The sequence below is a fragment of the Myotis daubentonii genome, chromosome 11 (genome assembly GCF_963259705.1).
Source record: "Myotis daubentonii chromosome 11, mMyoDau2.1, whole genome shotgun sequence".
Classification (NCBI taxonomy): domain Eukaryota; kingdom Metazoa; phylum Chordata; class Mammalia; order Chiroptera; family Vespertilionidae; genus Myotis; species Myotis daubentonii.
In genome coordinates this window covers 81,326,811-81,345,717 of record NC_081850.1, presented here as the reverse complement: position 1 = coordinate 81,345,717, position 18,907 = coordinate 81,326,811, and the positions used below count along the sequence as shown (strand labels likewise).

Below are 18,907 nucleotides of genomic sequence, written 5' to 3'. Positions count from 1 at the left end.
ATACTTCATTTTTTTAAGAAATATATTTTTATTGATTTCCGAGAGGAAGGGAGAGTGGGAGAGAGAAACATCAATGAGAGAATCACTGATTGGCTGCCTCTTGCTCGCCCTCTACTGGAATTGAGGCCGCAACCCGGGCTTGTGCCCTTGACCGTAACTGAACCCGGGACCCTTCAGCCCCGAGGCTGGGGTTCTACCCACTGACCCACACCAGCAAGGGCTGTAATAATTGATTTTTAAAAGCCTTCGCTCGCGTCTCACTCAGCTGAGCCTGGGGCTTGGTGGGTGCAGCCCTGGGGAAGGAGTGCAGGACCTCAGCCCAGCACCCGCGCTCACTGCCCCAGGGTGAGAGCACCCGTCCGTGCATGGGGGAGGGGGGGTCTCCGAAAAATGACCTGATGCAGCACAAAACCAGGAACACGCACCTCCTCGCCCCCACGAACCCCGCATTCGTGGGAAAGACAATCATAGAAACAACAGCCACGTCACCTCGAGCAGCGCCCACAGGGATGTGATCCCAGCTGCACAACGAAGACGAACGGATGCTACACACCACGTGGGAACACGCACGCACCCCACCACAGCAGGGCCAAGGAGGCTGCTCCCCAGCGCTGCGAGTGGTGCGGACGTGGCAGACGGGGACACACCTCCCACGTCACCACCCGCCTCGTTGGGCGCCTCTCCACACCGAGCAGCTCTGGCTTCTGAAATGTCGCCACATGAATCTGCAGGTGGATGAGTGAAGGGAAACCGGAACAGCCAGATGCACCCTGGCTCCACCCGCCTCCCGACCCCTGGCCTCCAGGGGTTCTAGAAAACACCGGCCCACGGCTCTCGCCAAGTCAGAACGCTGCCCAGGCAGCAGGGTGGTCCCCAGGCGCTAGGACAGGGGTGGGCAAACTTTTTGACTCGAGGGCCACAATGGGTTCTTAAACTGGACCGGAGGGCCGGAACAAAAGCATGGATGGAGTGTTTGTGTGAACTAATATAAATTCAAAGTAAACATCATTACATAAAAGGGTACGGTCTTTTTTTTTTAGTTTTATTCACTTCAAACGGGCCGCATCCGGCCCCGCGGGCCGTAGTTTGCCCACGGCTGCGCTAGGACATGAGCACCTGGCCCGCTGGGCCACACGCAGGTCAGCGCACCCTCTGCGGGCCTGGACAGAGGCCAGCTGATGGCACAGACTCACTGACCAGCTACCAGACGTCGAGGGGCCGGAGTAAGGAGCCCACGGTTCTGAAAGGCAGTGCGTGAACCAAGCCTGCACCGGCGGCCACACCTCTCTGTCCCACGTTTAAGGAACCACGTGCCCTCGTAGCACCGACAGCTGTGAGGCATTACTTCGCCAGGCGAAGGCTTTGGGAGGCGGCAGAGCTGGAACCCTGACAGCCACCTCCCTCGTCCCGCCCCCCAGCCACGGAGCGGAGGCCTCTGAGCTCCAGTTCTCACGCGGCTGGAGGTGTGGCCCGGGGCTCTTTCAACATGCTTCTTTGTAATCGCAAAATCCAGCCAGGGTCCGCCCGCGAGAGAAGCCGGCCGGAGCGCCGGCACAGAGGCTGCTGGGAAAGCACCGAGGCCCAGGCCTGCCTGGCATCAGCGCCGTGGACTCTGGCCTGCGGGGGGACCAGTCCGCAAGGTAAAAGCTGCCACAGTCTAGGACCCTGAGCATTCCGTCAGCGAGCCTCCAGTGCGCACGCCCCCAGTGATGACCGCCGCCTGGGCTGGGGGAACCCTGCCCGAGGACGGGGGTGCCTCCGGGGCCCCGCCCTGGGTCTGGCTGACGCGTGGCCATGGCTGCATGGGGTGTGCTGACCTCCATGTAAACACGCATCCTGCAGCCTGTCCACATGGACAAAACGGCAACCAGCAGGGTGTACACTCCTCACACAGTCTCTCCACATCAGGACATCACTACAGCCAGCAACACAAACATCACCTGGCAGACGGCCGGTCTGAGCAGTGGCTCGCCCGGGAGCTGGGCCGCTCCGGCTCGGGGTAGCGGTAGTTCTCAGCGTAGGTGGACGCCGCGCCATCGTAGGGCCTGTACCTGGGATCGTATAGGCCGTAGACGTCCTGTGGGAAGACAGGTTTATGCAGCATCAGGCCCCCAGGAGCAGGCACCAGCTCCAGGCTGCACGGGTGGCTCTCCCAGGGGCGCAGGACACGGGACCTCCCCCGAGCAAAACAGAAAACCTCCAGGATGACGGACCCAGGCAGGCAGCGCTGCCCTCCAGCCCCAGCCCGCTCAGGGGAGGCCAGCACGCAGCAGGCGCCCCGGAGCCATGGCAACTCATGAGGGCTGTTAGGCTTCTGCCTCCTGAGGTCTCAAACGTGGAGGTGCCGGGACTCAAGCTGTGCCCTGCCCCAGACACCACCCCAGGTAAGCAAGCCAAGGACCCAGGGCTCCATCTGCCTGGTCCTGAAGCTACAGGCAGCCCAGGGGGAGGGCACTTGGCTCTTAGAGGCATCCAGCCTCTTACAAATCACTGATCGCCACGGCTCCGCCTCTAAGGGGCGGCCATGTGAGGACCTGAAGCAGAATCAGTTCGTGTCTGAGAGCCCGACTCTCCGCCACTACCTGGCACACACTCTTGGGCTGGTGCTGGAAGCTGGGGCGGCCGAGAGGAAGGCAGAGGGCGCCAGCCCACAGGAGTGGTGCCGCCGGGCGAAACTCGGGGCGCTGCGCAGCGCCCACAAAGGACCTGGAGCGGCGTGGTGCTCCCTGCGCCCCCCGGGCTCCCAGCAGAGCTCAGTCCCTGCTCTGGGAGTCAAGTCCTTGGGAACCTACACTCGCAGGGGTCAGTGGTCAGAGGTATAGCCAACCACTCACACACACACACACACACACATGCTGAGGGGCCCACAACAGGGCACAGTCTCCCATCAGGCGACCCGGCCCAGCCCTGACCCAACCTCTTTGAACACAAGGTCCCCAGCTCGGCCACCGGCCCTTGCCCCTGCCCTGCCTGCGGCGAGTCCGTGCTTTCAACCTCCCTGGCCCACCATCCTGCGCCTCAGCTGACCTTGGAGGACCCTGGGCCTGGACTAGAGGTGAGGAAAGCCAGGTAATAAGGAAACGTGTCCACCTGGAACCCCCTTTTCCAGCGAAGGCAGGACTCAGCAGAACCTGAGGCAACCACACTGGGAGCTGCCGCACCGTCGCTGTGAGGCCCTGTGTGCCGCCTCCCCGGGCCTGGGAGGAGCTGGTGGACTCTCACCCTCCTCGCGGCTTCACTTGGGTTACAGGCCAGAGCTGACTTCCCCGTTTCTTCTGAAGGAAGCATTAAAAGACTAGCTCCCTGCCGTTCGTAGGGAGGTTTCTGATGTCACCACACACCAGCCTCAGGCGGCGGCTCTCCTGTCCCAGCCTGTGACTCTGAACGGGACTAGGACAGCCAACAGGCGCCACAAGCAAAGGGCTTTCCTGTCCCACAAGTGGGGGCGCTGCGTTACACGAGGATTAAGATTATCTCCGCAATTCAATGCACGGACACGTTGTGTGGACTCCGTGAGATGCGCCGCGGGGCAGAGCAGTGGTGGCTGGAGCACTTTTCTCACGCCCAGTGCACAGAACCGGCGTCCGCGGGCAGTGCCCACCGGTCACTTCTGAACCCACAGAACCCTGCCAAGGAACTCGCAAGGAAAGACCGCTGGTCAAAGGGTTCAACCGTCGGAGCTCAAGCCTACCTGGTAGAGCGGGGCTGTGCCCGGGTCTGGTGGGTATGGAGAGGGGTACTGGGCCGGGTAGCCGTCGTACGGGGGCCTGTAATAGTAGTAGGACGCCAAGTCCAGGGGCTGCGGCGGCATCCACGGCTGGCCCGGCGGCACGGCTGCCTGGCTCGAGCTGCTGGACACGGCCGATGCGCTGGAGGACGGAGGGGGCCGAGGGGGCGGCTGCTGGCCCAGGTCCGCGGGAGCCGGACTGGCAGGTGGCTGGGCCGAGTTCTGGGGCTGCCCTGGTGCTGGTGGGCTTTCTGGGTTTGAGGGTTCGGAAGGCGCTGCTGTGGGCCCTGGTGGGGGAGGAGCTGGCTCCTGCTGGGCTCTCTCGGGGCCACGCTGGTTGGGAGCACCTTTCGTCACCTGTTGGTAGAAATGGTCTGGGTTACGTGCCCCAGGCCCAGGCTGACTGGGATGACTGGGGGTGGGTTGCGGAGCAGCAGCTGGGCCATCGGCATGGGACAGGCTATCCATCCTCACAGGCTTCTCCACGGTCCCATTCAGCGTGAAGTCTAGGGCTCCCCACGTCTCTTCCCGATTCCTGGGGGGGTCTGCCTTATTACTGTGAGGCCCCAAGGCGTCGCTGGCGGGCGCCACCAGCAGGAGGCCTGTGCTCCCGGCAGGGCTACTAACCAACTCCGGCAGCGCGCTCTCGGCACTGGGGCTCTTCTGACCTGGAAGCAAGTTCTTTGGAGCTGGATGAGATGGTGGTTGAACCAGCAAATTAGCAGGTGGAGTGGAAACCGTTTCAGAAAGAGCAGAAACGTGTGGGAAGTTACTCTGGGCAAAGCTGTGAGACAGAGGCGAGCAGGTGAGCGCGCTGGCTGCAACCCCAGGCAGAGGCGCGGCTTCTCCAGCATCAGCCCCCGCGGCCCGGCTGCTCCTGGCAGATCTGTCCCCAACCCGAGCGTCTCTCCAGGACGGAGTCTTCTCCGTGGGATGGGACAAGGACACGGGAAAAGGAAGGGGCTGAGCCAGGCGAGCGCTCTGATCGGGCTGAGCGATCCAGGCTGGCTGGCTGTGCAAAGATTCAGTGGGTGGCGAGGACAGCAGACTGGCACAACCAGAACTTGCCTGTGACAGGAGGGCCTCCTCTTCCCCCATCTTGGGAGGGTTCTCGAGGTTCTCAGAAGCACCAATGCCCTCCGCGCCTTGCAGAGGGGCGAGGCAGCCCGGCGGCCCGGCCCGCTGGCCGGACACCCCCTTGTCTGGAGGCTGAACCACTTCGGATGGCTGAGGCTTCCCAGGCACGTGAAGTGCAGGAGCGGCCGGGGCCAGCAGGACGTTGCCCCCAAAGTCTGGCAGCTCATTCTGCGCCCACAGAGTCGTGGCTGGGCTCTCACACTTCATGGCTCCCTGGGCCCGGGTCGAGGGCCTCTTCTCCGGTGTCGCGGGCACAGTCTCCAAGGGCGGCCCTCCAGGGTGCGGAAGCCTGTGACTGGCTTCTGCGGGTGAGGGAAGAGGCAGAGGGCAGACCCGAGGTGGCAGGAGGGTCTCCATGTTGTCTGGTGGCTGCTCCAGGTTGCCAGGGCAGGCGTCGGGCGGTGCAGCGGCTGGTCTGTGCTTCTGGTGGGCATGGCTCCCCCTCACCTCACCCACCACATTGGCACGATCTGCCTCAATTGGTTTGACTCCAACTAAGTGGGATCTCACTGGTTCAAAAGAACTATTTGCACTCGTCTGAAAGACCCCTGTAGGTTTGGGGGGGCTTGGGGTCAAGGGCTGGGACAGGCTGTGGTGGTAATTCTGGCTCATGGTGGTCACATCTGTCTCGCCTCCCACAGGAGAAGAATCGATTTGCTTAAAAAAGCTCCCGGGAGCCTCCTCCTCGGGTTTGCCGACTTCCTGCTGGATGAAGGTGCCCAGGTCCTGGGGCCTGGCTGTGCTGGACGCACTCCTGTGGCTCTTGCTGCTGTAACTAGACGACACGCTATCAGACCGCACGGGGTGCAGCGGCGCGTCCAGGGCCTCGAGGTTGGAGCCCCCGCCTGCCGCGTGGCCTGTGACACTGAGCCTGGGGCCCGGGGGCCCGGGAAGAGGTGCATATCTGGGGTGATCGCCTGGGGAGGAGGCATCCAGATTTGGGGGCTCACTTGGCAGAACCTCCTGGTTCTGAGTGAACTCCAAGTTCTCCACATTCTCACAGTGTGAGCCGCCAGCGTCCTGAGTGCCTGCGCCTGGCGTGTCACCCCACACGTCAGCAGCAGCATTCTTAGCGGCTGGCTGAGCGAGCCGGGTGCCCGCAGGCTGAGGAAAGTAGGGCTGCGTGTCTCCTCCCTGCTGTGCGGCCTCGCTGCGGGAGGCTCTCAGAAAGGCCTGGCAGACGCCGCCTGTGCCCACGTGTGCCGGAGGAGGGCCCAGAACAGGGCCGGGGGAGAAACCGTCAAAGTAAGACGGAGCCGCGGAGCCTGTGTTTTCGGAGGAAAGGGACTCCTCATTCTCCATCTCTCCGCCTCGGAAGAACAGGGAGAGCGTGCCCGAGTCTGCTTCTGGCAGGGCGCGGCTGGCGGCCCCCAGAGGGCAATGCGAATGGCTTTCCGGGCTGCTGCCCTGGGCGGAGGGGTTCCCGAGAGCAGGGTCTGGCCCCTGCTCGTGACTAACGGCGGGACTCGGCCTGACCTCCTGGCCGGCCCCGGCACTGCCCCCGCGGACACTCTGCTTGAACGTGCTCTCCAGGCCAAAGGGACTCGCTGAGTGGTGGCCGCTCTGCAGGGAGGCTGCCCCATCTTTCCCGTCGACCGCAGGTCCTGGGGCGGGAGGCTGGTGCTGCTCGTGGGCAGGCCCCTGAGGCGGGCTGGACAGAGCGGGGACGTGGAAGGCGCTGGAGGCCTGCGGTGCCGCATTGGCAAGCGGGCCTTCTGGGCGGGGCCAATAATGCCCGAAGGGCTGCAGGCTGCCCTGGGCCGGCCCCCACTGCCCTGGCATCTGCCCTGGCATCTGCGGACGCGGCTGCGGGAAGAAAGAGGACGCGGTGGGTGCCGCAGCGCCATCGTGAGGGTTCTGTCCACTCGGGGGCCTGTCAGGCCCAGGCAGGTGCCCATGTGGGGGGCCGCCATGAGAAGTGCTGGAACCCCCTCCTGGAATGTACTGAGCCTGGGTTTCGTGTTCAGAGCTGGAAGTGGCCTGGGCGCTCCTGTTCAGTTCGGGCCCAGGAGGTGCCGAAGGGGTCAACACACTGGAAACGGGGCTGGACGCTGGCCGGGGCTGCGACAGAGGTCTCGGCAGAGGCGCGTGGAATCCTTGGGAGCTGTCCCCAGCATTCGTGTGAGGCACAGGCAGACCCGGGTGCTGAAGGAACGCTGGTGGGGCTGAGCCCAGCAGCACAGGAGGGCTGCTTTTGGACGAACTGCCCAGCGAGGTGTTCTGAAGAGCCTGTCTACTGAAAGCAAACGGGTCCGTTACCGGCTGCAGGGGGCCAGTTACCGGAGCCCCCGGTGCACTCGCCGCCGCCTGTCTCCTGTATGAACTGCCGGACCAGAACATGCTTGGAGGGCTCCCCGCGGGAGGAGGCCCCACCACATTGGGCGGGACAGCCTGCGGCGGCGGCTGCATGGCGGAGCTCCTGCACGATCAGATGCCACTTTCAGAGAGAGGCAGGGTCTAGGTTATCCTTAATTTGAACTGAAAAAGAAAAAGAAAAATTGGCATGAAGTTCACATATCCAAAGCCCTGGCTGCAATCAGGAAAATAAGAACAAAGAACCTGACGGACAGTGACTTCCTGTCACTAAGCCCTGAGGGGCGCGTCTCTCCCACCTCCACTCCCGCCCGGAACTGCGCCTGCTCCGAGGGGAGAACCCTGGACGGAGCAGATGCGGCCGTGCCCGACCTGTCCTCTTCTGGGACTCAGCTCTGCAACACAACCAAGGACCCACAGATGGCGCTGCCTCCACCTTTCCTGGAGCCTGTCCCCAGGCCCCGAGTCAGCCCCTCGACCACACTGCGCATCACCTGCCACGCCAGCCACCCGAAGTCTCGAAGGAAAGCCAGAGCTTACCACGGCTCCCACTCCCTCCCATGACAGAGCCTTACCGAGTACAGCAACACAAGCTGCAGAGCAAACCTTTGGGGGAGACGTGGACTCACCAGAAGGCCTGCACCCCACCTCGCACGGCGCCCGTGTGCTTGCCCTGGGCCTGGCTGCGCACCGACAGGAGCCGGTCCTGAGTGCGGGCGTGACGGCCACACAGAGCAGCTCTAAGGGACCAAATGACAGGATTCTAACCTTTTCAATAACAGAGTGTCAACAAAACGCTCACAGAAAACAAAGGGGCAAAATCCTCCAGACAGTGTTTTCCGTTGCCTGTTTAATGAGCTACACCAAGTATAATCTTGAACAGCTGACTTGTATTGTTCAGAGAAAAATCCAAGCTGTCTCCTTAGGGCGCCGGTTCTGTGAGTCAGTCCCTCTCCCGCACAGCAGACCAAGTTTCACGATCACGGGGAAACGTGAACACGGGCGAAATGGCGGCAGCTCTGGAGTTTCAGCCACATTTTTGCAGACAGGCAATGTTCTTGGTAATCTTTCCAATACTCAGATTAAAGGAAATACCGTGAGTGTATTTTAAGTAAAGCTATTTACAAATAAAAGTTCCCGTCCCTGCCTGAAAACCAGCCCTATGACGCTATTAACTCACCACTGCTGCCCACACATGCTGTCCGAGGCCAATGGGAAACCCTTCCTATTGACAAGCATTTGAAACGCACTCAGACTTAATCGACTGACAACAGGAACAGCACGGAGACGTCACCTGGTTCTAAGCTGTCATCTTTAAAATACGTATATTCTTATTGACTTCAGAGAGAGAGAAACATCAATGATGAGAATCACTGATCGGCTGCCTCCTATAGGCCCCACACGGGGATCGAACACGCAACCTGGGCATGTGCCCCGACTGGGAATCGAACCCTGACCTCCATAGTTCAACGCTCAACCCCTGAGCCACATCGCCTGGGCTAAGCTGTCATTTTAAAGTACTTACAGCTCAGCTCTCTAGGGACTGAGGGTACAACACTCGGGGCCTCGCCTCTCACCCGTGAAGCAAGCACCAGGCGCCTTCCAGGACAGCCTCCTCCCTGCAGGCTTCAGGGAAGACCCTCCACCAGCCTGAGCAGCGTTCAGACAGGACAGAGCCCAGCCTAGCGGCCTGTCGGTCAGGCGCCACTGTGGGCGCAAGGCCGCACCCCGCGGGGTGGCTCAGGCACCCACTTCTTTCTGCCACGCAGTTTCCTCATCTAGAACAGGAGAGAATGATGATGATTTCTCAGCTCCCCTCTGGGTGTAACCTTATGAAATTCTACTCGCAGTGGATTCTGGGATGCTCCAATCCCTACCAGTGTTTAATAGGGAAATCTTATCACAATCTAAATCTCACAGGTGTATATTGAAAGGTTTTGCTTGCTGAAATCCTTACAATTATTTTCTCAACTCCTGGACTCAGAACTGTTTTAGAAGCAAACACTATCACTTCCCTACAAAGTAGCATCGCCTCTCCCCGCCCCTCGCCCCCCCCCACACACAACTGAGAACTTTCTAGCAATAAAGCAATTTCATTTGAAACAATCTTGAAGAATCTTATTCTTTCGATCTTTTTTCTCTATTCACCAGCAAAAAACAGCACAACTGCACATCATTTATCTCATGACTGCAGGGAATTCTATTCAGTCCAGCAAATCCTTCTGTAGCCTCAAGTCACCGAGCTTTAACTTTTAACTGTTTCAAAGACTCCAACTGATCCTAGAGATACTAGTACATTCTCGGTAAACCTCGCTCTTCCTTTAAACTGCCTGTATCTGTGTGAAAAGCACAACCTACTTTTAATGTAAGTTCCTGGCAACTGAACTGAGCGAGTTACAGCACGAGGCCCCTCCCAGAGCGCCGCCTCCAGCTGGGTGTGCAAACCGCCAGCCATGTGTGCAAACCTCCAGCTGAGCTGTGTGTGCAGACCAGCAGGCCTGCGGAGGAGCACCTGCCTCTGCGCCTCTGCCCGCAAGCTTCCCCCATGGGCGTCCCTGCCAGGCGACGGGCACTTGCCCCAGAGAGACCGTACACACCACCCTCTACAGAATCAAACCTTCAGCCGGTAAAAGGAAAGGCGGTGGGGCCTGGGCACTGGGAGCGATGTCTGCCGCCGCGCAGGAGCGTGAGGTGTGCGCACCGCCCAGAGGAAAGCTCAGCACAACTGGCGACTCAGGCAGTGGCTGCTGCTGAAGGTGAATGAGTCACGGGAACAAGAAATACGCTGTTTTGCCTCTTGTCTTATCTTTGCGCGATAACAGCACTTAGGTCGCTAGGTAAGGGGGGGGGGGCTGCAGGGAGGGTGGCTGCGCTCAGCCCTACACGAGTGTCACCCCAGGAAGTGTCACCCGGGACAGCCTCTGGCTCCGGCGGCCTCCTGCCATGTCGGGGACCGGAGGGGACGGGACACCTCTCCGGCTGACACCTGCCGTCCTAGGTACTGAGCACAAAACCGTCAGCGACTCCTGCCCAATCTCCAAGCCGGCCCAAAGGGAAGCGGCAACCACGGGCTTTAAACGGCTGCGATGTGTCCCGGCTCCGTACTGTCCTACTTTCACCGCGAAAAGGGCGAAGCTGGTTCACACATGACCTCTAACCCCGGGCAGGAAACGCGAGCGCTCGGCGGCCTCCGTTGCGACATCTTGGTCCCCTCGCCGCGAAATGACCGGCCAACAGCAAGGCGGCTCCGTGGGTCCGAGGGACGCCGATCTCACGAGGAGGACACAACAGCGTGGGCGCGCCGAGACCCGTCCGGGGCGTCTGCGCCCTGCAGAGCTGCAGGTCGGCCGGCTGCCGGCCGCTCCACCGAGACCCCGCGCCGAGGCCGCCCGCCGGCCAAGTGTCAACACAGCGGAGCCCGGGCCCTGGCCCAGGGCCCGGCCGTACGAGGGGGTCCGCGTCGGTCTGACCGGCGGGCGGCGAGGGGCGTAGAGCGGCGGGCGCGCGGCTCCCCGGCCCGTGGGCGCCCACCCGCCCCGGCGACCCTCCGGCAGCACCCGGAGACGCACTGCCCGCTCGGGGCTGGGCCCGGCCCGTCCTCCCGCCCCTCTCCGCCCCGACCCCGGCCCTCACCGGCGCGCCTCAGGGCGGCCGTGGCCCGCGCCGGCCCCCGCCCGGCTCCTCCGCAGTCCCGGGTGCCAGCCCTTCAGGAGCCGCGGGCGCCAGCCGGCCCGGCAGTTAAGACGAGCGCAGATGCGGCAGCCGCTGCAGCCATCTTGGCACATCCGGCTCCGGTCGCCCGGGCCGCCGCGCCGCCGACGTGTCCGGCCGCGACGTCAACGCGCGCCACGCCCGCCCGCCACGCCACCAGTCCCGCCCCTCGCAGCTGTTCTAACGCCCCGCCCCTCCTATTAGACCCGCCCCCAGGAGCTGCTCAGGTGACGCGACGCTCCGCCCCTTGGCCCGCCCCTCCCCGGCGTTCTGTCCTTCACCGCGCAGCCCTTCATCCCGCTCCTGGTCTCCGCCCATCCCTTCGCCACGCCCCATATTAACCCCGCCCCTTGCTCACCACCTTCCTTGGCCCATCCTTGGCCCCGCCCCAGCCTGCGTCCAATCCTTCACTGCCGCATCCCTTGGCCCCGCCCTCGACGGCGTCCAATCCTTCAACGCCCCATTCTTTAGTTCCGTCCCTTGGCCCCGCCCTCCGCCTCATCCAGTCCTCCAACGCCCATCTCTTCGCCCCGCCTCTAGCCCACCTGCCTGGGAGGGCGCGCGGGGGGCCGCTCCTAAACGCCGCCCCGGTTACGCTGACTCTGTCTCGCAGCCGTTTCTCGTTGTAGGATGTGTGAATAGTAGGGATTCTTCAATCAGACTCGAAGGAAGAATCAGTCCTGGACGACTGATGCCAGCAGGTGCACCTGCCGAGAACTGCTTTCTGCTGAGCGGAGAACCCGAGCGGTGCTCTGGCGCAGGCGCGTTCTTCCCATTCGGTCGTTGGACTCGAAGGCTGGTAGACTGGCGGGAGGCGACGGCGCATGCGCTGACCCGCGGCGGAGTGCGCGTGCGCACCTCGAGCCGCCGGCGGTTGCCTGGTTACGGCTATCGCGTCTCCGGTTTCCAGTTCTGCCGGTGACGCTGGTTTCTGTCCACACTAGTTCTCGCGAAGCAATGCCCGCCTGCTCCACAGAGCCCTAGACGGGGCAGGCGCCGCCGGCCCCCAATCCACAGGCTGCGTCGAAGCCCCACGGCCCACCTGTGCGCGCCTCGGGGTCGGTCGTCCTGTCGGCTCCCAGCCGCGCCGTCCGCCTAGCCCAGGCCCCATCCTCCCTGGCTCGGCGGCCACCTCCACCGGCCCCTGTGCGCGTGTCCCATGCACACACTCAATCCTGTCCGGACGTTGGGCGCGCAGTCCCCAGTTCCTCTCTTGCCTGCCTAATGCCCCTCGAGAGCCCAGCCGGGTCCCCTAAACCGCGGAGCCCCGTGGATGAAGGCTCCAACGGCTGAGTGGATATTTGTGTTGAATGAGCGCGACCCCCTAGGTACCGAACGACAGGTTAAGCTGCTGGGCCCCAATCTCCTGCTCCTCCCGTGGCTGCTGCCTCGTCCTGGCACCATCAGAGCCCCCCATGGAGGATCCTAGGGAAGAAGCGTGCTGCCATTTGTAACTCCCTTTTTCCGATGAGAGAAGGGAGGCCGGACCCACTCACCTGCACTCCTGCCTGGCAGGGATAGGCAAGGGCAGCAGCCGCCCCACTGACCAGCCTCTTCCGGAGGCAGGAAGGGTCGTCGGTGTCCCTGTCTGGCAGCGCCCGATGGCCGAGCTCTCCGTGCTGCTGCTGCTACTGCCACAGGGGCTGCCACGCCGCCTGGGGTGGGAAGGCACCCCAGTCACCCGTGGGACCCAGAGGCCAGGAAAGAAGGAAGGAGTGTGGTTGGGCTGTTTGTTTGCTGTGACGCTGGCGAGGGAGCAGCCACGCTGTCAGAGCCCAGGCGGGTGTGGGGAGAGTTTCAGGCCGTCTGACGTGGCCGCTGCGCTAAGCTAACATTTGCCTGGCGGAAAGCGAGTTCTCGGCCTGTCTCAACACAGGGCTGGGGACTCCTGGTGGAACGCAGTCCCGGCCCGGGCCCTTGATCCGCTTCCTCCTGGTGGCCACGGTGCTCCGCAGCCGCTCTGTCCCAACAGAACACTGGGTGTCCTTGCCAGCCCTCCGCCCCACAGGCGGCACCTTCCGTCCTGGGCGCTGAGGCTGGGGGAGAGGGGGAGCCGGCGGCCTGGAGAGAGGAAGGGCAGCCTCCACGAGACAGGGCTGGCTGAACGGTCCAGGCAAAAGCACTGACTATCCCGGGCTCGGGCCCAAGAGCTGGAGCCCAGACCTGCCCCTCTGGTGTTCGGAGGAGCCCCTGGTGGGCCCAGGGGGGGGGGGGGCGGGGGGACTCTAACTTGGAGAGACCATAAGCTGCAGAAACCACCCTCATGGGCAAAGGAAAGACTCCGGGGCCCTGGGGCAGGGCAGGTAAAGAGGCAGCAGGTGCTGACTCCTGTGGGGCGACTTGAAGGAAAGCTGTGAGCCCAGCGCTGGCACGAGGGGCCTTGGGCTCTCTTCCCCTTCCCCCCTCCTCCCGCCACGCCTTCCCATGGAGGCCGCCTCTGTTTCTCAGCTCTTTGCAGCCTTGGGCGGGGGGCGGGTCCTGAGGCCCAAGGCCGAGCCATCAACCCTCTGGGCCAAGAACCCCTGAGTCAAGAGCCTCTGCTCTAAAGCCCAGCCTGCTGCCTGGAGGCCGTGTGCCCTTTGCCAGCTTCCCGACCTCCCTCAGCACCAGCCTGGGGGGCAGGAAAGGCTGGCGTTCAGGCCAGGCCAAGCAGGTCACACTCGCTGCCTGAGCGGGGGCATGCGGCCCGCCCGCCGCGAGTCTGACCTGCCCCAGGGGGACAGGAAGGGGGCGCTGTTGATGCATACACGGGGACCACAGGCATGACCTGGAACTGTGTGGGTGACTGGGGTGTGCCTAGGAGGTGTGCTGCCATGAGAGCCATCCTTCCCTTTGCCTGCAATGTCCACTCCTCAGTGGACGTGTCGCCCCTCCCTGAGGCCCCCTAGGTGGGCGAGAACCAGCTGCAGAGTCGTAGCCGAGTCCGAGGGCCAAGTTGTAGCTCCTCCCCCAAAGTTCCAGGACGGAGTTATTGTCCCCTTACCCAGCCCGCAGGGCCGCACCCTTGCCAGGACAATGGGTAGAGGCCGTGCCAGAGAACCCGGCTGATCTTCCCATGGTTACGCCAGCCGGCCTCCCCCATGGGTCCGTCCGTCCAAGGAGACCGCCCCTGAGCCCTGGGCGGGGATGAGCGGAACCTCCATGGGCTCCAGGCGCAAAGTACGCGCTGGAGTGCCAAGAGCTCATAATAAATTCTGATTACACGTTGAAATGATAATATTTTGGATAGTTTGACTTCAAATGTAGCAACTAGAAAGTGTGGCTCAGTGGTTGGTGTCGACCCAAGCACCAAACACATGCCCGGGTTTCGGCTTCATCCCCAGTAGGGGGCGTGCAGGAGGCAGCCAATCAATGTTCTCCCGTGGATGTTTCTATCTCTCCCTCCCTCTCCTTTCCTATCTCTCTGAAAAAAATCAATAAAAACATTTTATATTTTAAAATCCCTCAGTGGCTGGCATTGCATTTGCACTGGACAGTGTGGGTCTCGACTGAGCACGGGGCTTACTGGGGCTGTGGCGCTGGCTCTCTCCTGAGGAGCCCTCGGGGTGGGGGTGGGGTGCCATCTCAGACCCCCGCCCCCGCTCCACCCTGCACGCTCCCCCCCCTCCCCCCCACGCGCATGAAGCAGCTGCATTAACTGGTTTGTAGGTAGTTGTAGGGCAGGCCTGCTCCATGCCAGGCACCCCACTCAGCCCCTGGCTTGCACCTTCCGTCCTGGGCGCTGAGGCTGGGTGGAGGGGGACCTACCCCGCTTAGCGGCCTGGAGAGAGGAAGGGCTGCCTCCATGAGACAGGGCTGGCTGAACAGTCCAGGCGAAGGCCTGTAGGGTCCCCCAGGGGGGTGAGCTGGCAGGGAGGGCTTCCTGAGGAGGCGAGAGCTGCAGAGGCCGGGATAGAGGGGCAGGGGTGGGAGTCACCCCGGTCTGGTGGTGGAGGGGCTTGGGTTAGTGTGTCCTGTGGATCTGAGCATCCGGCCCCTGTCGGTGTGCGGGGGCCTGTGGTGAGCATCCAGGCCGAGTGTGAGAAGCGTGTGCAGGCCGGGCTGGGAGGCCGGCACCGTGAGGCCGTCCCCGGCTCCTGGGGGCCCTGCAGGAGCAAGTCCACAGCAGGCGAGTGAGCGCCGTGCCGCTGGCTTAACAGATGTCACCGCAGTCCGAGGTGCGTTAGTGTGAACGTGGCCCTCTCTCCGGTGCAGCCTCTGGGCATGGCCCTGTCCCAGGGGCCTTCCTTTCTGAATTGCTGTGCCAAGTGCCAAGCATCTAAATCCCTAAATAAGCAGCAGGGACAGGTGCCCATTCTGCACCCGGGGTGTCACAGAGCCGCAGGCGACTGCGTGGTGGCCCCTGAGCTGCAGCGGGGCCCCCGGCCTCCTGCCCCAAACTGTTCGCACACATTCACGCCCCAGGCCCTGCTGGGAACTGGGGGGCGGCGGGTCAGACAGCCCTGGCCTTCACCCCTGCGGAGCACGAACACCGGACAGCGGCCGGGCCTGGGTCCCCCCGCGGGGGGTGGGACGGGGCAGTGATGGGAGGGGACGAGCATTTGCAGCCAAAGCTCGCAGATGCTCCTGCAGCGGCTGGGACGGAATCCGGAAAGCAGGAAAGCAGGGCTCGGCTGGGGGTTTGCACTGGCCCCTGCGGGGGATTTCACATCTGAAAGCGAAGGCAGCTTCTGGGCTTGTCAGCCAGGTTGCCGCCACCGCCAGGCCTCCTGGGCTCTCCGCACGGCACCAGTGAGAGCCGAGAGCCGGGAGCTGGGCAGGTGTCTTTGGGGTCCCTGGGCGAGCAGCGAGGCGGCTGGGCCAGACTGGGGGGTGGGGGCAGCTGACCCCCGGATGACCCTCCTGCCAGCTGCGCCCGCAGCCCCCGGCCCGGCCCAGCACGGGCGCCACCCACCAGCCCGGGAGCAAACAGCCCCGGAAGGCGAGCGTCCTGAGCGCCGGTGGTGACATCACAGGCGTGGACTTGGCGGCTGGGGTGGGGGCTGTGGTTCGGAAGAGAAAGGGCCCGGTGCCGCTGGCGGAGCGCCAACAGCTGCAGGTTGCCAAGTGCCAGGCTGGCAGGGACATTAACTCCTGGCCGTGACCTTGGCAGCTTCCTCCCTGAGCATGCTTCCTTGTCTGAAAAGCGACAGGCCGAGTGGCATAGGCCCCCCAGGCCCCCCAGACCTCCAGTCCTCCACGGGAAGGTGACCCCTCAACTGGTCATGAGAACATGGACCCGGAGTCCCTGGGCCCGGGCGTCACCGACCTCTGAGCCTCAGCTCCCTGGGCTGCCCAGTGGGATAATGGCAGCGTCACAGGAGGCGGCCCTGAGTGGCCGGTGAGGTGCTGACTAAACAGACTCACCTGGCCAGGTAGGCGGAACCCCCGGGAACCACCTGCTCGCCCAGGGCGCACTGGCGGGGCGCGGCCAGCAGGGGGCGGCAGACACCGCCTCTGAGCGGGCAGGCTGGGCCCCGCTGGCGGCTCCGGGCAGCTGGCCGCAGGGACACCGGGCTCCTTCGGGATCTGGCCCCGGGGCTGCAGAGGGCGGTGTTAGGCTCCTCCTCGTTACCTGACTGCGCCCTCGGGGGCCTTCATTTCTGGGCCCCCAGGAACGGGCGCGGGGTGCTGAGAGCAGTGGCTCCTCGCCTCCCTTCATTCTTCACACGAGGACCAGGTGGCGAGGAAGGCGGGCTGCCCGGGGCTCGCACACCTTCCGGGGCTGGTCCTACTCTCTCCCGTGAGCTCACCAGGCAGGTTGGGCCCGGACCCGCCCAGTGCCCTGGCTTTACCTTCACCGCCTCCGGAAAGACCCAGCTCCAGACGCAGCCACGTGCGGAGGTGCCCGGGGACCTCGACCTTCAGCACGTGAATCTGGGAGACCCAGCTCAGCCCATAAGACGCTCCTCAGTCAGGGGTCTTGGCTGAGCTCAGCCCCAGGGAGCGCCCGTGTCTTCCCTGGGAGGTGCCTGGTGAGGGGCAGGGGTCCGTCTGAGGGGGGCCCTGTTTTAGTTCCTCACACTCTGGCCCTTGGCGGCCTGCCAGGCGGGCGGGGCCGGGTGTCCAGCACCCAGTTTAAATGGCAGAGGGGGCGTCATCGCCTCTGCAGGGGCTCCATTAACTTGGGGGAGCAGATAGGTCTCCAAGGCCAAGGGCACCTCCCCGGGGCCCATCCTGCTTCATCTGTGGGAGCGCCACACCCTGAAATTCTTCTCTTTTGAAATGAATTTTTTGAGGTGAAATTCGCAGAATCTAACCTTGGACGCTCGTGCACATTGCAATCAGACCTGGAATCGCCCTCACGCGGCCCGATGGGTCCGGCCGCCTCACCCCTGCGTCCCAGGCCGGACACTGCGCTGTCTGTGCGCTCTGAGACGGGGGCACACGGAAGAGGTCGATGGCGGACAGAGAAGTCCCAAGGTCCATGACAGCCCTGGACACCCAGGGGGGCCGATGTTCTAGGCCAGCGGTTCTCAACCTTCCTCACGCCGCGGCCCCTTAATACAGCTCCTCATGCTGTGGTGACCCCCAGTCTCATTGTGACAAATTGAACATCATGAAAGCACAGTGATTCATCACAAAAACAATATGGAATTATATGTGTGTTTTCCGATGGTCTCAGGCGACCCCTGTGAAAGGGCCGTCCGACCCCCAAAGGGGTGGCGACCCACAGGCTGAGAACCGCTGGGCTAGACCGGCGCCCGACTGGACGAGGCCCACCCCGAGGAGGGAGGGCCGTCCGCTTTGCTCCGTCCGCCTGTCCAAAGGTGAGCCTCGTCCAGACACCCTCACATTTGGTCGAATGGCCCAGCCAAGGTGACACAAAACTCACCCTCCCTGGGTGGATGGACCACAGTCCCCCCGCCCCCACCCCCTTCCCCCCCCCCCCCCGTCAGCTGGGGGCACCCGGGCTGGGCCCGCCTCTCAGCTGACGTGAACGGTGCTGCTGTGAACACGGACTTGGGTCCGTTTCGCTTCTCCTGGGTGCACACCAAGGAGTGGGATTTGGGGGTGCTGAGAGCTTGGGCAGAACTCAGGCTGAACCCGTCCCTCTGAAAGGTGGGCCACGGAACCTCATTTCATTTCCTGGAGCCGCTTGTCCCACCCACGCATCGCAGGGCCAGCACGTCGGTCGGGCGGAGGCATCCAGACGCAGTGAGGAGCTTTGGCCGGTGTCGCCCAGTGGGTAGAGCATCAGCCTGCGGACTGAAGGGTCCCGGGTTCGATCCCAGTCAAGGGCACGTACCTCGGTGGCAGGCTCGTTCCCCGGGCCTGACCGTGCGAGAGGCAACCGATCCACGTGTCTCCCTCACATCGATGTTCCTCTCTTTCTGACTCTCCCCTCCCTTCTACTCCCTCTAAAAATGGATGGAAAAATATCCTTGGATGAAGATTAACAAAAACGACAAAGCATCAGGCTTTACTCATCTTTCAAAGAAAACCCCAAACCAAGACAAATGCAGTGAGGAGGCTGGGCTCACACGTGTGCTTGGGTGGGGAGTCGGGGCAGGAGGCAGGGCCCCGCCGGAGGGGCCAGCAGATCCTAACCTGCGTGCGTCCCCCTGCCTGGGCGAGGGCCAGCAGGAGGGAGGAGGGAGGCCCACGAGGGCAGCTGGTCCTGCTCAGCGCCCCAAGTAAATGGTGCCCCCGAGCCAGCACCCCTCGGCTCTCAGGACCTTCCAGTCACCCACCCCAGCGCCCGCCTGCCACCCCAGGCTTGGTCCGCGGTGCCTTCGCTCCTCTGTGGCCAATAGGATGGGAGAACCTACAGCCTCGTGTCACCCCAGGCCCCCTGGATGGGGCTGCATGTGCCCTGCTCTGCCGTGTCCCCACCCTCCCTGGGGGCGGGGGCTGGCCGGGCAGATGCGGGGACCCTGGGACTTCTGGACGCAGCAGGGCCACAGGCCAGGGCGGGCGTCTCCCCATCGCTCTCCTGTCAGAAGAGGCGGAGGGATTCGGGGTGCCTGCCCTCCCTGCCTCCCCCACCCTCCCCGAAAGTGAGCGAACAGCATGGCCAAGTTTAGGAAAATCTGGGTG

The 18,907-nt window shown here is 63.4% G+C and overlaps 1 protein-coding gene across 9 annotated transcripts in view; it reads right to left on the bottom strand.

The window, feature by feature from the left end:
- SEC16A (SEC16 homolog A, endoplasmic reticulum export factor) overlaps positions 1 to 11,696 on the bottom strand; it is a 29,300-nt gene extending 17,604 nt beyond the window's left edge. For 5 of the 9 annotated variants that reach the window (XM_059658506.1, XM_059658511.1, XM_059658512.1 and 2 more), the window contains exons 1-3: positions 10,811 to 11,017; positions 3,692 to 7,342; positions 1,941 to 2,077 (exon numbers count right to left, since the gene is read on the bottom strand). In XM_059658506.1, the coding sequence (XP_059514489.1) occupies positions 1,941 to 2,077; positions 3,692 to 7,273 (3,719 nt within the window). In that variant the 5' untranslated portion in view covers positions 7,274 to 7,342; positions 10,811 to 11,017. Of the gene's footprint in view, positions 1 to 1,940; positions 2,078 to 3,691; positions 7,343 to 10,810; positions 11,019 to 11,433 lie in introns of those variants that run through there. The other 4 variants (XM_059658515.1, XM_059658508.1, XM_059658509.1 and 1 more) reach the window with 4 other exon arrangements.
- Between the last annotated feature and the right edge of the window lie 7,211 nt (positions 11,697 to 18,907).